This window comes from Polypterus senegalus, chromosome 18, assembly GCF_016835505.1.
Source record: "Polypterus senegalus isolate Bchr_013 chromosome 18, ASM1683550v1, whole genome shotgun sequence".
NCBI classification, from domain to species: Eukaryota; Metazoa; Chordata; class Cladistia; order Polypteriformes; family Polypteridae; genus Polypterus; species Polypterus senegalus.
The window spans coordinates 45,639,714-45,656,221 of NC_053171.1; the positions used below are offsets into that span (position 1 = coordinate 45,639,714).

Consider the following 16,508-nt stretch of genomic DNA (forward strand, 5'->3'; position numbering starts at 1 on the left):
CTTGTTTGATGAGGATAGGAAGAAAAATAACATGGCCGCAGTTGACCCCAGGACCAAGTTTGAGGGCTCTTTGAGTCATCCGGTTTCTTTGTGGTGGCGGCCTGCGCCACCACCACCTACTCAAAGCATCATGATGCACCAACATTGATGGACTGAAAGCCAGAAATCTACGTGACCATCATCATCAGGTCCTTCCATGAAAACCCTAAATACAAAGAGGACTGTTTGACTTATGTTAGGTAGATTGCCCAGAGGGGACTGGGCAGTCTCTTGGTCTGGAACCCCTACAGATTTTATTTTTTTCTCCAGCCTTTGGAGTTTTTTTTTTGTTTTTTCTGTCCACCCTGGCCATCGGACCTTACTCTTATTCTATGTTAATTAATGTTGACTTATGTTTATTTTTTATTGTGTCTTCTATTTTTCTATTCATTTTGTAAAGCACTTTGAGCTACATTTTTTTGTATGAATATGTGCTATATAAATAAATGTTGATTGATTGATTGATTGATCAGTAAGGATCAGGTTGGAAATCACAAGTGCAAGGGCTCAAAGAGCACCACTCTTTAACATCGAGACCCGGAGCAGACCACAAGGCCCATAAAGTGTGTTCCCCATCACCGGCAACTCTTAACCATAATACAAAGAAAGATTTTAAGGCATGAACACATTTTATTTAAGCACTTCATATTAGACTTCACATCCAGAATATGAGGTGCATTTCCCCAAAAAAAAATAATTTTACTGACTAATTAATGAGCAACTTTACATGCACATGGCCGCCCACACAAAAGCAAAAAAAGCAATCGATTGACAATACTTTCATTATATGCCAATGATATTTTTGCACTAAAGTGGGCTAAAATTAAGTTGTGGAAAGTAATATGAAGTAAATGTGACATCATAATGTAAAGAACAATTAAGATGAAACATATAAATAAGCACAAAACCAGACACCTATTGTTTCCAAGTTGAATGCAAAGGAAATGAAAGACACCCACCGCAAAACAAAGCCACACTTTCCTAAAGAGGAGATTGTTCTTCTTTTGGATGGCAGCAGAGAGCTGTTGTTTACTAAGGTACACAGCAGCCTTTCCAACAGCAACAAAACACAAAAGCGGGACGAGACCGTGAAGAGAATAAGTATTGAGCACACAGACACCACCTGGGCAGACTGGTAGCAATTTGTAAATTGTTTGTGTATGTATTTAATTTAGATAGTCTGTCATTATCCCACAATCTTTAAATTAAGATGAGCAAGTATATAAAAAAAAAAAAAGTATATAAAATATTTCCACACTCCCTCAAATAATATGAACTATGCTTATTTCTAAAAAAACATGGAATGACTCATATACAGTATGTTGAATTTCAAACAAAGTGTCTTACTTAGAGACTGACAAACAAAACAAAATGTCCATGTAAAAAATGAAAGTGATAAGCTTCCACACCAACCTGGTATGTACCCCCTGCACTAAGATCAGAAATTTTGACATTTCTAACCTCCGTCTCTCCTTCCTCTTCTACTTTGTGCAGCAAGTGGCACCCAAAATAATCTCAGCACAGCATATCTGTGGTCACACCAGAGGCTATCTGACTATTGTAATTGGATGGTGGATATACATTCTCATATACAGCAGCTGTGCCCATCTACCTGTACCTTGTGGGTCCATCAGGCTGCTGGTTCATTGCTGCTTGCTTTGGCTGTATACTGTACTTTGTTGTATTGTTCTTAGTCTGCCATTGGAGAGCTCAACAGATATGTACGGATATCGACTATCACCCAGTAGCTGCACACCACTTCTTGCCCTCTGCCACACACTGTCGAGTTGGCTCAGGCAAAGGCATTATGGGTACTCCCTGGCCACTTTAGCACAAATATTTATAAAAAGTCCTTACTGACTGCAAAGTCACCTATTCGTTAAATACACAGCAGATTTAACTAGGCTGGAGGCTGGAAGTATGAAGGGTTATAAATTTCGACCAATTGAATTAATTTAAATAATGTCTAAGTATAGGGTTTGTGAGGCAATGGTTGGACAGAATTCAGCAGTTATTCTTCTGGGTGGGTTTTGTTTATTGCAGCTGTACTATGTTGTTTCAATAGTGCCAAAGCCATTTTCCTGTCCTTCCCTTTTGTTTCTTTTTGATTCTCTCCATAACCAATTGTAACACAGAGAACGTCCCCCCTGAAAGTAAAGCTGGCTGTGACTTTAGAACAATGAATATTTCACAGGACACAGTTATATAATCAACTTATGAATGTGCAATTATAAAAGTTTAAATTATTTGAATGAACTTTTTTTTGTGAAATATAATCCTGCAAATGCATAAAAAATGTATTCTTAAATGAAAATCTTAGCATTCCAAATGTTATGAGAACAGTCTATTTTCTGAAGCTGCTCATTCAGGGCAGGGTTAAAGAGAAGTTGGAACCATCAGGAACCTGGGCCAGGAACCTGGGCCGGGCACCAACCCATCCCAGAGTAAACACATACACACACACACACACACATTGGGGGCCAGTTTAGCAATGTCAATTCACCTAACTTGCTTGTCATAGATTTTGAGGGGAACCTGTAACACCCAGAGGAATCCCACATGGACAACCCAGTGAACTCTGGTCTCCTAGGTTTCTGGCAGCAGTGCTACCATTGTGCCATCCTGCTGGACTCAAGAGCTGTCATGACCTGAATTTAATGTATTATGTGTTTTTTGCCACGTTCAGTTTAAGGTGTACTTAGAGATTCACAAGTGAGTTGGGAAACTTAACGATTGATCTTAAGATATAAATTACAATGTTCCTAACGTTTCAGTGCATTTGAATAATGCACCTTTGATCATTAAATATTCCTTATCCTTATCAGTCTGGGACATACCTCTTAAGTCCAGCTTTCAGTTAGCAAATGAATGACTATAATTACATGATATGTTTAACAAGTTTTCAACATAAGTCTATTTCTTTGTATTCTGCAAATCAGTGGTTACAGTTATGATTATGGATTTAAGTGTCCATTATTTTTGAAATCCTCCAAACCACTGAGTATAATATTTATGTCATCTGCCTATGACTAACATCTAACTTCTTCACCAGCTGTTAGCACCCTGATAGTAAGTGCGACCTAGCGGTTAAGCAGTGGACTGTAATCTCCTACCACTGACTTGCTGTGCAACCCGGAGCGAATCACTTTAGTTCACTATGGTATGGTGTGCCCTGTTAAAAGGCACTACATAAAATAATTGTGTTTTTTCATCACAGACTTTGACATGTATGGCTAAAGTGCACTTTGTGATCTGTCCATAAATCATAACACAATTTTATGGATAGAAGTCTGTGAACCAATGGTTATAGCCATTATTTAAGGTTTTTCATGTGAAAATTAAATGCTATCCACTGTGTTAACTACATGGGAGTGCAATGCATATACATGTCATGCAGGTTATGTCTTGTCATAATTGAAACAATTTCAATTATGAAATGATTGGTCTTGAATCAAAATGCAGTGCACTGGAAGTAGCTGCTAAATGCAGTACTTTTGATTTGCTTTTAGTTATCGTACACAATCTGTGGACATGACTTCAAATGCAATATGCTTTTGTAATTCATTTTGAACTGACACAAATTTACATGGCATAGTGATCATTTGGTTGATGTGTTTTTAATTGTGACATGATAAAGTCATGCCAAAATGAAAAGCATCACATTCATATGCATAGCATTGCACCCTTATCCAACCAAGGTACAGTATTTTCCTAACGTAGACGGCAAAGGTGGGTCCGACGGACCGAACATGGTTAAACCATGATTTCTGACCATGTCGCAGGCATTAAACAGTATCATATGTCATAGAAATGGATTTTTTTTATTAACACTTACAATCATTTAGTTAAGTGTGCCCAAAATAAACCAATTCACACAAAAATATTGACATTTATATATCGTCAGTAATAAATTCACATAATTTGTTTTGCAAAAAAACATTAAGCAATGAGCTAATTTCCTAACTCATCATGGATCAGATTTTAACAATACCAGTTATTGTTTTCTGACTTTGACAAGCCATCAGTTCAACAAGTTTTGTGAGAAAATATAAATGGCAATGTCATTGATAACAGTTACCATTATTGCTTATTGCATTTATTGCACAACTGATGTGAAACACTGTGCTCATTGCAAACGTGCTTGCCACACTCATCACAACACTGACGCTACTTCCGGTCCTTGACACAGAGGTAGCAGCGACTCTTCTTCTGACGCTTTGGTGCAGGCTGATCATCTGGTTCATGTGGTGATGAATAAACAGCAATAACACTAAGAGTTGATCTGTGCAAGCCAATTGTTGATCTGCGTGTGATATGAGTATGAACCAATGCTTCACTGATATCAGTTAGGAACATTCGGCATCTGGGGTGACATTGTTTGTTCCAGTCTGGATAAGTTGAAGGCAATATGATGAAAGCTGCAATGCCACATACATCAAGGTAGTTCATAAAGAATGCATAGGACCATCGGTTTGTGTGCCTTTTGCACATGTACTGGTGAACTTCCTGATCAAGTGTGTCCATTGCCCCCTTTGTCGAGTTGTAGTATGTGTTAATTTCTGGCTTGTTAGCTTTGGTTTCATCGACTGATCTGTCATGGTGCATAGTGGAAAGTAGTATAACAGCCTTACATGGTTTCGGCACATATGATACTAGTGTTGTTGTTTTGGTGAAACCAAATACAGATGACTGGGTTGGCCTGTCTGCACGTGCATGAAATTCCGGTGGTGTGAATGCTTTGTTTTTTCTTACTGTGCCAACAATTGTCAGCCCTTTAGACAACAGTGACAAAGCTAACTCGTGATCGGTGAAGTAATTGTCACATTTTACATTTCGATTGCTCCCTTTGTAAGGTTCAACAAGTTTCTCAACTGCTTGTCTCCCCAGACCTGTGGCTCTGACTGTTTCCTTGCCTATGTATGGTATGGCATTGAGTGGGTAGAATGTTCCCGAGTCACATGCCCACCATATCTTCATCCCAAATCTATCTGGTTTAGCTGGGAGATACTGTCTGAACGGGCAACGTCCTCGAAAAGGACGCCATCACCACCAAACAGATTACTAAACAGATTGTTGGATTCATAGCAGACTGTTTGCTCACCTGTCAACTGTTGCTAATTATCAATGACTAAAAATATGATGTCATCTATGCATAAATGTGGAAATGCTGCTTTGGATCCAATTGACCCTTGTTGGCTGTCTATGTCAGTACAATAAAAAAAAAATTACATTGTTAATAACGTCACAGAATTTTTTTTTTTGCTAGTATTATGTGGTATATTTTGTTAGCTGACGAATTCTAATATTTTCTTCATTTTTTGGGTATGGGTTTTGCTAGGACCTCTGGCCAAATGCACGAATGGGTCTGCTGGACCCACATTGGCCGGATAAGGGTTAAAATGTTACTTTTGGAACAGGTTAATCTTCTATACACTACTACTGCTTTCACTTACTGCATACATGAAGTAAAACTGCCTAATCTGATAGGCAGCATGCTCTGGCCTAAAAGTGCACTCTCTTCTCCTCCTGCTGGGGCATAGAAGCTAATGTGTTTGACTGCAAACCACATCCTTGCAGGTTCAGGACTCATCTATGTGGCATTTTGTAGGGAACTTCTCCTGCCTTTCCACCACTTTTACAATTATGGAAACAAACGTGGTATAACTGAATTTGTAAGTAACTTTGGGAAATAAAGCTAAACACATTTCAGCTCTCAAGGTCTGTAGAAGTTTCTCATCTGACAATTCATCTCTTCCCTCTTGCCTCCTCTGTGTATTTGCATTTACCATTTGGTTAGTTATCCTGCTGGAAACAGTGTCCTCCTGCGATTGAGGAAATCAGTCTTCCCTGTAACATTGCTTTTCTCGTTTATTGCTTACAGGAAAAGGAGATGTATTTGGCGATGTTTTCTGGAAGGAAACAACTTTGGCTCATGCCTGTGCCAACGTGAGAGCGCTGACTTATTGTGATCTGCACGTCATCAAACGGGAGGCGCTGCTGAAAGTCTTGGAGTTCTATACTGCCTTTGCCAACTCCTTCTCCCGTAACCTTATCCTCACCTGTAACCTGAGAAAGCGGGTACGTTGACCAAATATTCTGCATGAATTTGAATGGAAAGTGTAGGAGATCATGCAGCCTGCTGCATGTGTGTTGGGTTTTTCATAGATCATGTTAGATCTCATTGCACTGATGTGTTCCACCCTTAATGATGATAGTGTCTCTCTTTTCAGTTCATTTATGTGCATAGAAGCTTGATGCAAGTCCTGGTGAAGGGCTTATTTTTTTATTTTCCTTTAACACATTGACTGATGTATAGTCTATGATGTATTTTTTTATGTGTTTATGTGTGGTTTCATCTATCATTTCAATATACTGTTGTGGAATTGTCACTCATTTGAAACTTGTTTGCTTTTTGTTATATTTTGTATATTAATTATGAAATTGCTTTACTATTTATTTAAGAAAGATTACTGCATTGGATGCAGTGCATAAAGATGATGAGCTTTAAAGTACAAAATGTGTGCTTGGTGTCTGGGTGTGTTTGTGTGTGTCCTGCGGTGGGTTGGCACCCTGCCCAGGATTGGATTCCTGCCTTGTGCCCTTTGTTGGCTGGGATTGGCTCCAGCAGACCCCTGTGACCCTGTGTTCGGATTCAGCAGGTTGGAAAATGAATGGATGGATATATACCCCATGGATGTGTACTTGTAAACCACCTTGACATTATGGTCTTTATAGAAGAGGCATTATGTGATGGATATTTTCTTATCTACAAAAGGACCAGAGCAAAAGTCATCATTTTTGCTGGCAAAGTCAGCATGGAAAAATGGTAAAAAGCAACAGAGGCTTAACAAAACATGAGAATTCAGAATAGGTAGTGAGAAAGGGACATCACTAAAGCCAATGCCACATTACACAACTTTTAGTCATTGGGTATGTCAGACTGCTATTGCTGATCCCATTACCAGATTATTTTAGTTTAAACTAATTGAAAATTATTGGGCATATCAAATTAGCCGATTTTTCAGCACAGTCAAGCTCACCCATTTTTGTGACATCTGATAGTGTGCTGCCTGCCAGAGTTGGTTTTGTTTCACCAGTTAACTGGTATGGTTAATGCCTGCCTTCCTTACTCCTTGTTGATGCATTAAATGTATTGTACTTCCAGCTAAGCATTCACTGGTAGTCATCTGCCATGCACATATAGCCAACCCCTGCAATAAACAAACATGTTTAATTTTGTCAGGGTAAGTCATAGACTAGTTGGAGCGACTAACTGGGTATGTCAGACTAGATGACAGAACTTGTCAGTAGCATAGACCTGCCTAATGTGTCTGTCTTTGAAACAAAGAAAAGTTCATCCATCAAATTGTTGTGAAAAATGTTGCTGTCTGCATGTAAAAAAATAAACTAGACATGAATAGATGGTTTACCCTTCATCCCACATTAGCACACTGTCAAGATGAACATCCTTCCTAAACTTCTTTTTCTATTACAAAGCCTTCCCATATACATTAGCAAATCTTTTTTTAAGAAATTAGATTCAATCGTAACCTCATTGATTTGTAATTTGAAATATATGTGCATCCAAAGCAAAGGGCGAATGTATAATGAACTAAAGCTGAAGGGGACATGGCAGTACCTAATTTTCAATTTTATTACTGGGCGGCAAATGCACTGGCCATAAAGACCTGGGGCCTCATGTATAAATGGTGCGTATGCACAAAAATGTTGCGTAAACTTGGCGTAAAGCCACACACATTTACACGGTAGCTCATACCCTGGCATACGCAAGTTCTGGGGTTGGTTTTGCAGACTGGCAGTACCCAGCATCAAAGCAGTGCTACCTTTCATGTGTGGTTACCCTTTCTTTTTTAGATCCACATCCCTAATGTGGCTTTATAAATACACTGAAATTAACTGCATATTATTTATTAGTTTAATGCATCTGATTGCAATTAACCTGTAACAATATAATGGTCCACAGATTGGCCAAACTATTTTAAATACCATAGCTGCTTTAGCGTTGTTACTCTCATTGCACCTTCTTTTTCTTCTTTCAGCTGCTCCCGTTAGAGTTTGCCACAGCGGATCAACATTTTCCATATTACTCTCACTGCACCACCCGGATCAGCTGATCAGAAAAAGAATTATCAGTAAACAGCATCAAGCACACGCTGCCTCAGCCATGCTGCCTATTTGAACTGCTCTCACACGGCAAACACTTCAAACCTTTCCAGTACGGACCTCGCGGTTCAGAAACAGTTTCATCCCAAGAACTCTAAACGCACTCAGTCAGTCCATCAAGTGCTCCTTGTAGAACTGTTTGTACTTATAAGTACAATCACCTCACTGTTAACGTGCAATACAGTTATAATATTGCATAACCTGTGCCACTCTCGTATAAAGCACGTATTTACATATAATGACGATATAATTTTTAAGATGAAATGCATCAAAATATGTTTATTATATTATACAGATAAAACTTTAACTTCATTTAAATAATCTATGTTGTTAATAATTAAACATGTGAGGACACGGTGTCGCTGCGCTAGTTCACGGATTGTTCCTGCTTCGCGCTGTATGCTTGCTGGGGCTGGCGTGACACTGGAAGGACAGAATAATTAAACACGTACCACGAAGATATTTCAATGTTCCTTAAAAGTTTTTAAGAATCAGCGTTCTAAGCTTACAGATGGCTTAACGTCTGTTACTGAGCTGATTGTGTGGCGATTGGGTATTTGGAGAAAGAAAAGTAAAGACAGGAATTGGAGTTTAGTACCTTTGAAAAAGACAGTACTGCTGCAATAAAATATTTCATTAAAGGTCACACACAATTACTACACCACTGTGTTCCCATGTTTAATAACATGCTTTACTACCTATCATCATTAAAATAATATCAAGTATACATCTCAATATTTTAATTATTCAGAGAGCTGTAATATTACAAATGTAATGGATTCTGTGTCCTGTCGGAGGAAGAGAAAGCCCGGAAGCACGTAGGGATTCACACACATAGACCACATCAAAGATCAAATACAAAACAAAGCATTTAATGTGCTACTTTAGTTAGGATGGGATTTGAAAAACTAGTAAATTAAATGATTATAAGATGAAGTTTATGACGTTCCACTTTAATGACAAAATAAACTACATGATTAAGTGGAAATTTCTAGATTAAAGTTGACATTTTCATATGACACTCAGATGGTGGGCTACAACACGCCTTTTCACTGTGACTTTGATATCTGAAAACTTCTTTTTTATTTCGGGCACTGTACTGTGTTATGCATGAGGCCCCTGGACATCGACACAAATAAATGAATGTGCAGAAGCCTAGTCTGCAATAGAATTAAAATCTTGCACTACTTGCTTAGGTTCCCTGCTCTGTGCTCCAGTAAATGCACATTATCGTCAATGCACTAATAATCCAAATACAAATTTACTCAGAATCTGGAAGCAAAGTAGGAAGCACTTTAAGATAGAGATGCTTGCACCTCTACATGTCAACCACCTTTTTCTACCCTCTCAAACATATACAATATTTAATATTTCGAAAATGTCCGATATTAAAAAACACTTAGAGACTTGTACTTCAATTATGTCTTTGCATCCTACGAACAATTAGGCTTCAAATTTAACTTCTCATCAACACAATTTTTCCACTACTTTCAAATTAGAAACTTTACTAAACTGAACCTACTTAATTTTCCTTACCTCCTACCTATTTCTATTCCAGAAGAAATATTGATCAGTCTTGAAGAGTGATATAACATCTCTACAATATATAAAAACATTTTAAATTATTTTCCTTTCAAAGATCCCAGGATAAAGTGGGGAAAAGACCTTTCATTTAATATTTCAGAAATGGAGTGAAAGGCAGCCATGCATAGAATACAGTTTAGCTCCATATGCACAAAACATTCAGTCATTCAACTTCAATTCTTTTATTGGGCATATTTATCTTGTTTAAATTGTCAAAATGTATCCAGAGCAAGATTCAATGTGTGGACACTGCAATCGAGTTCTAGCCTCACTAGGCCATATGTTTTGGGCCTGCACCAAATTAACATCATTTTGGACAGAAATCTTTGAATGCCTATCAGACAGCCTTGGTGTTATAATCACTCCTAACCCATTAACGGCTGTGTTTGGTGTACTTCCAGATGGGCTTAAAGTGGAGAAGGACAAACAAACTGTTATTGCCCTTACCTTACTACTAGCACAGACTTATCTTGCTTGGTTGGAAAAATCCCACCCTAGTTGGAAAAAATCAAATTCTCACTTAGAAGACCTGGGTTATTGTGGACAAAAGGTGAAAATGGAATCTAATATCTGTGTTTTTAAAACAAAAATGTGGTAGTATGGATGAAGCTTGAGGCAATCGGGCATTATATAGGTTAACTGTAGACACAGCTGTGATGTCAGGGAGCCTCTAAGCAGACTTTAAGGAAAATAACAAGGCCAATAAGAACCTATATTTACATGCTTAACAAGCACACAATTGTATAGCCAGTAAAAGGAACTGAGCAGCCTAAACTAGTACAGTAGTGAAGACCAGGAGATGAATCGTTAGTAAGTTCATTCCTAAGGTCAAGACTAGAGAAGTCTTTTAATCCTGATAACTAATCAGTACATCGACCAAACCCAAAGTCAAAAGAGACATGCTCAGGGCCTATTCCTCTGAATCAAACCTTATTCACAAATATTAAGTTTGTTTGTTGTGTCCACAACATTGGATGCCAAATAGCACCGATTTTGAAAGCATCGTGTCAGTGATCCCCAGCAACTATGAATAGTGCCACAGCAACGAAACCACAAAATGTCAGCAGCCTCTGTGAAAAAAATGATGTAGTGGTAAAATAAAAACATTACTATAAAAATTACTGACAGAAATTCAAAGGCAACATTCTGCAAAAACTATCATACAGGGAGATTCCTTGTGTAAAAAAACTTCGAATGTCCCAAAAAATGTATTTTTTAGAAGAAAAAGAAACTTTATTATGTCAATAATAATTTTAAACCAGAACTACAGAACTAAACAAAAATATTAACATAAAAATAACAAAAAATGATAAAAAGCAACCAATAACAAAATAAATTGATAGAAAAGGAGAGACCAGGAAAGGATCTCTAGTTAACCATGACACATGTGGAGCTTCTTGAGTCTGCTAAAACTGGCGTACGTTTCTTATAAAACAACTGAACATCTAAAGCACTGCAGATGTTATAAATTATGCATTCCCCTACCACATATTGGAGGCTGGAAGTGGGCCAGAGGCAGAGTTAAGTCTTACTGGAAAGGAGGAAGGAAACACTACGGATGGCAACTGAGAGACAGCAAAAGAAATGGCGGTGTGTTCAATCAGGATGATGACTTGCTGACCTCGTACACTGAGTAAGCAGGTTTCCAGGGTTGTGTTACTCTCTGGTTTACTCCTGAGGTCTGCTTAGTGTACTTGTTTCCCCATGTACTAATCCATTTTAGTCAATGTCAGACACTCAGAATTGTGACACTTAGGGATCTCTGAGCTCTAAATTTAATCTTCCAGCTGCATACTTTTTATTTTGCATGCAAATTAGAAGCTTTGTTAAAATCAGCCTATGCAACGTCCTGCACTTTTCATCTATAACTGTCCCTGAGGTGATGCTAGTTGGTATGGATGAAGAACCAGGCAGAATCCCCAGAGTATGTAAAGAAATTTAAGGAATTTATTTCTTTATTGATCTTAGGGAATGATAAGAAGGGGAAATTAAAATTACAATTTTATAAAAGGAATGGATTCAGCCATTTATAGAAGAAATTCTAGTTCAATATGAGTCAAACGCATCATAACTCCATCAAAAATGTTTCATACATCATATGTACCCAGATCCAATCACTAGGCCTGTTTTAAGAATGCCCTACTACTGAACCACTCTGGGCAAAAACTTTTGTACATCTCATAAATAGCTTTGGATTTCAAATCACTCATGACACCTTATCAGCAGTATATAAAGTAATGCCAGATGGTTTAAAAATGTGTTCTGGGAATCCTTTGTAATATCCTATAGCACAGTACTTGCGCAGAGACTCATTTTGCTCAACTGGAAGAATTTTAATCCATCATCTATAAGTTATTGGGGAAACAATGTTCTATATTACACTAAATTGTAAAAAAAATATCTATGAGGATATGTTCAAAACATTTTACAACTTTGGCAAGGACCATTTCATGTAATTCTAAAGTAAACATACCTAGCCCATTGCTTTTTTTTTTTTTTAACATTCTGTCTTATTGTATAAAAAACACTATTTTTAATTGATGCTTACTATTTGCATTTCTTTCTCTGGCGGGTGGGAGCTTGTTTTTGGATTGGTTTCAAATCACTTTATTTTACTTGTTTATGTTATTCTCATTTGTTTGGTCAAGTTGTCTTCTGTTACAATCTTTGGTTTCCACATTAAAGGGACAATATGCAAATTATCAAGTATTCAGACTTTCAAAACAGAAGTGAATCATTCAAAACACTACCAAAAACCCAGAGTGGTTGCTCATTACATTGAAATGTGAGCCAGGCGCTGTAGCTAAACTATCCCAAATGCTTTTCACCCGGAGCAGTGGTCCAAGTCCTTTACATATCAGATTTGCTAACATAACATTGTATCTGTCAGATCTGTATATTCAGGGAAGGTTAAGTCTTCTGAGTGGGATGTACAAATAAAACCTGAGCACTTGTCACTCCTTGTGGTCCAAGTGGTGATTATTGTATAAGAATTTCACTAGCCTATAAACATGTATGTCTTCTTCCTGTTGCTGCATTTATGACGTAGACCTGCACCCATTCACTTAGTGAAGCCAGCTAGATCTTACGAATTACCGTATCATTGCTCAGTCATCAGTTGGACTTTTTCTTTAGCTTACTTTCAGAGCATTGTAATTGGGATCTGTGAAGAAACAAGACTGACTGGAAGTGGCAGTCACTTGGGAACTTGCAGAAGGTGCTTACTGTTTTATGTTTGCAGGCAGGTCTCTTGTTACGGCAGATATTAAATCCCAACAGGTTCCTTTTCAGCTGAATTTCTATTATTTTTCACCAAGCAACTTCTAATTGCACTGCATACAATAGACATGTCACCATTTTTAATCACATTATTGTTTCATGTGCGCAAGTCGCAAAATGCAACTTGCAGGATAAACAGCCACACAGTAAATACAGTCACAGCTAGGCAGCTCGATCAGCAGCAGGCCATTTAGTTGAGTGGTAGAAACCACTGCTTTAAACATCCAAAATCCTAAATATGTGTGCCAGCCATGCCACCTTAGGTAATGCAGCTAATAAGTGGAGGCGACACTCTTAGTGATCACTTTGCAAAGATGCCATGTCTCTGGTAAGGTTGCACTCACCAGCGTATGGTAGCTTTTTGTGCCATCATTATGTCTTTTCCATCTCTGTGAGGTACTGTATTATTTTGAAAACTGTACGATGTTTCAACTCCCTGCTCACAAGAGTATTGAAATGTGTTACCAAACTGCAGTACGTCTGGTGTTTAACCATCTGAGGTGGGCACATACTGTATCAGTCCTCTTTTCAAATTGCTACATTGGCTTCCTGTAGCAGCACTTAATAGGTTTAAATCCTTGATGCTTGCCTACAGAGTGTCAGCAGGTCAGAATCTATATATCTGGAGACACTTGTGTTGTATGCTCCTTCATACCCTCTCATATTTGCTGATGAGCAGCATCTGGTGATGCCCCTCAGAATCAATCCAGACTCTCAGACTCTCTTTATCTGTAGCTCTAGCTAGGAATGAGCTGCCCATCTCTTATTTCACTGCTGACTCTTTCATAGTGTTTGAGACGTGTCTGAAGACTCTCTTGTTTAGTGAACTTCTGTCTACTTGATAATGGCTTTGACAGGTTCTTGTAACCAAGGAAGTGTAATCCGTTTGCATCTTGCATTTTGCTTTTGTTTTGAGTTTTTCGTTTGTAATGATCAACTTTGTAATCTGTCCTGTAGCACTTGTTCTAAAACAATTCCCCAGACTGATGTTTAATCAATTATATTAACCTCTTTTGTAAGTCACTTTGTAGAAAAGCATCTGCTAAGGGAATAACTATGAATATTTCAGGATGAGGTCAACATAATTTACATACCAGAGGTGCATTTAGTTTAAATTATTGGTGTTTTGTGATTTCAAATATAGTACACTAGTTTCACTGTCATTGTTTAATATGTTTGAGATGCTTTTATGTAAAATAAGTAGTAAATAATTATGTATTTTTACCAATATTTCCATTCATGGACATTTTTAGTGCAAGTCACGCCAGGAACAGAACTTTTTATAGCTTGACAGCCCCTACTTATGCCAAAAAGAGGAGTGAACTCATTAGGAACTAACAGGGCCTGAATTGAGTATACATAATTACCAGTACTCTGTAGTCAAGATTGATATCTTCAATTGAAAAGCAGCTTCTGGGACACTTTAACATTTGACTTGTAAGCAGGGTTTTGTTCCCCATAAGACTGAAGAACCTGGGGGGAGAGAGGTGTTTGAAAAAGTATGATACGTAATGGTATGCTGGAAAACGCTGCTAATTTGATCCAAATACTGCTGGGGTATCCAACATCTAAAAGTTGAGAAGTGCTGGTACTCTAAAACCAGTGCATACACTTCAAACCCTGGGAAACAAATCCTAGCCACACCAAAACATCCATCCATCCATCCATCCATTATCCAACTCGCTATATCCTAACTGGAGGATCACGGGGGTCTGCTGGAGCCAATCCCAGCCAACACAGGGCGCAAGGCTGGAAACAAACCTCGGGCAGGGTGCCAACCCACCGCAGGGCACGCACACACCAAGCACACACCAAGCACACACTAGGGACAATTTAGAATCGCCAATGCACCTAACCTGCATGTCTTTGGACTGTGGGAGGAAACCGGAGCGCCCGGAGGAAACCCACGCAGACACGAAGAGAACATGCAAACTCCACGCAGGGAGGACCCGGGAAGCGAACCCGGGTCTCCTTACTGCGAGGCAGCAGCGCTAACACCAAAACATTTAACTACTTAATTAAATGTATTAATTTAATAAAGTGTTTAGCAAACCAAAAACAAAAAGCAACACAAGTAAGGAATTGTAAATTACAAGCATAAAAAAATTAAGATCCATAATTTACAACTCAAGAAACAACACCAAAACGCTAAAAGTTAGTAATAAATGATTTAATAAAAAAAAATTACAAAAATACAAAAGATAAACAAAAAGGAATTAACAAAACAAAAGCATTAATCCAAAATTTCAAAATCCTAATCAAAAACAATGGTTAGGAAACAAAAACTCAAAACAAAATGGTTAAGGAGCACTAAAAACATAAAACTTAGAGCATAAAGAGGAATAGAAACTTAACTAGAAACAAATTAACGCCACTAGAGTTGAGCAGTGGCAGCAGGAGCCTAATACAAGTAAGTCTAGTTGCAGCATTTGAGACGAGTTTCCAAATCTGGGGTTCCACAACTACGCAATTAATTGAAGCGCATAGTGGACAAATGAGAAAAATCAGCTAAACTAATAGAGGTAAGTAAAATAATATTGTTAGAAATTTTAAGATATTTAACAGAAATAAAGCCTAAACTGAGCAACAAGGCAAAAATGAAAAAAAAAAAAAATACAACAAAATACCAAATAGCAAAACACCACAGAAAGAGACAGACAAGGAAACCATGTCACCCAAGGAAGCACTGGTCTCACTCTTTACCTCTCACTCCATACCTGTAGCTGCTTCTCACACAGGTAGTGCTGCCCTTGATCTTCATCTGCTGCCCTTTATTATTTTTGCACTTACTTTCAAACAGTCGCATCTGAAGAGCCAGCTTGCTTGGTGTGCACGCGTTATTTTATTGGAAGGCAGAGCAGTAAAATCTTCATGTTTTTGTACAGAAAGGTCACTTCCAAAGATGTTCTGATAATTTCATGTCATTAAATCCATTAATCCTGAGTGACATGGCCACATGTAACATTACTTTTCCAGTCACTATTAACTATAATTCCTTGTACTCTTTTTCTTAAAGTGCATTTGTGAGACTGGTCTATATTCTGTAAGTACAGTACTGTTGGCGGTGCTGGTGTGGGGCGGGAAGATGTACACAACTGAGTTGAAAAATGCTTTTTTTATACCTAACTGAGTTGAAAATGTTTTTTAAATAGTTTTGGTAAAACCATAAAAATATATCTGTAAAAATAGCTAAGACATCCATCTATTAATTTTATATGCCTGCTAGAAAGTTACCTGTCAGCAATAATATCAAGGCAAGAAGTAGTCACAAATGGGGTTCTGTGGGGTTCTGAGTCTATCCACTGGTCCATTCATTTTTCAAAACTGTTACTTACACTTACACTTACATGGGTGCCAAAGTAATCCTTTTAGGATCTGTCAAGAAATGGAAAGTAATGCTGGATTTGGAAGACTCGGGCACC

The 16,508-nt window shown here is 38.0% G+C and overlaps 1 protein-coding gene across 2 annotated transcripts in view; it reads left to right on the plus strand.

The window, feature by feature from the left end:
• Window positions 1-16,508, plus strand: part of LOC120518316 (potassium voltage-gated channel subfamily H member 5) — a 407,701-nt gene that overhangs the window by 304,919 nt on the left and 86,274 nt on the right. For both annotated transcript variants that reach the window (XM_039741054.1, XM_039741052.1), the window contains exon 10: window positions 5,921-6,117. In XM_039741054.1, the coding sequence (XP_039596988.1) occupies window positions 5,921-6,117 (197 nt within the window). The remainder of the gene's footprint in view (window positions 1-5,920; window positions 6,118-16,508) is intronic.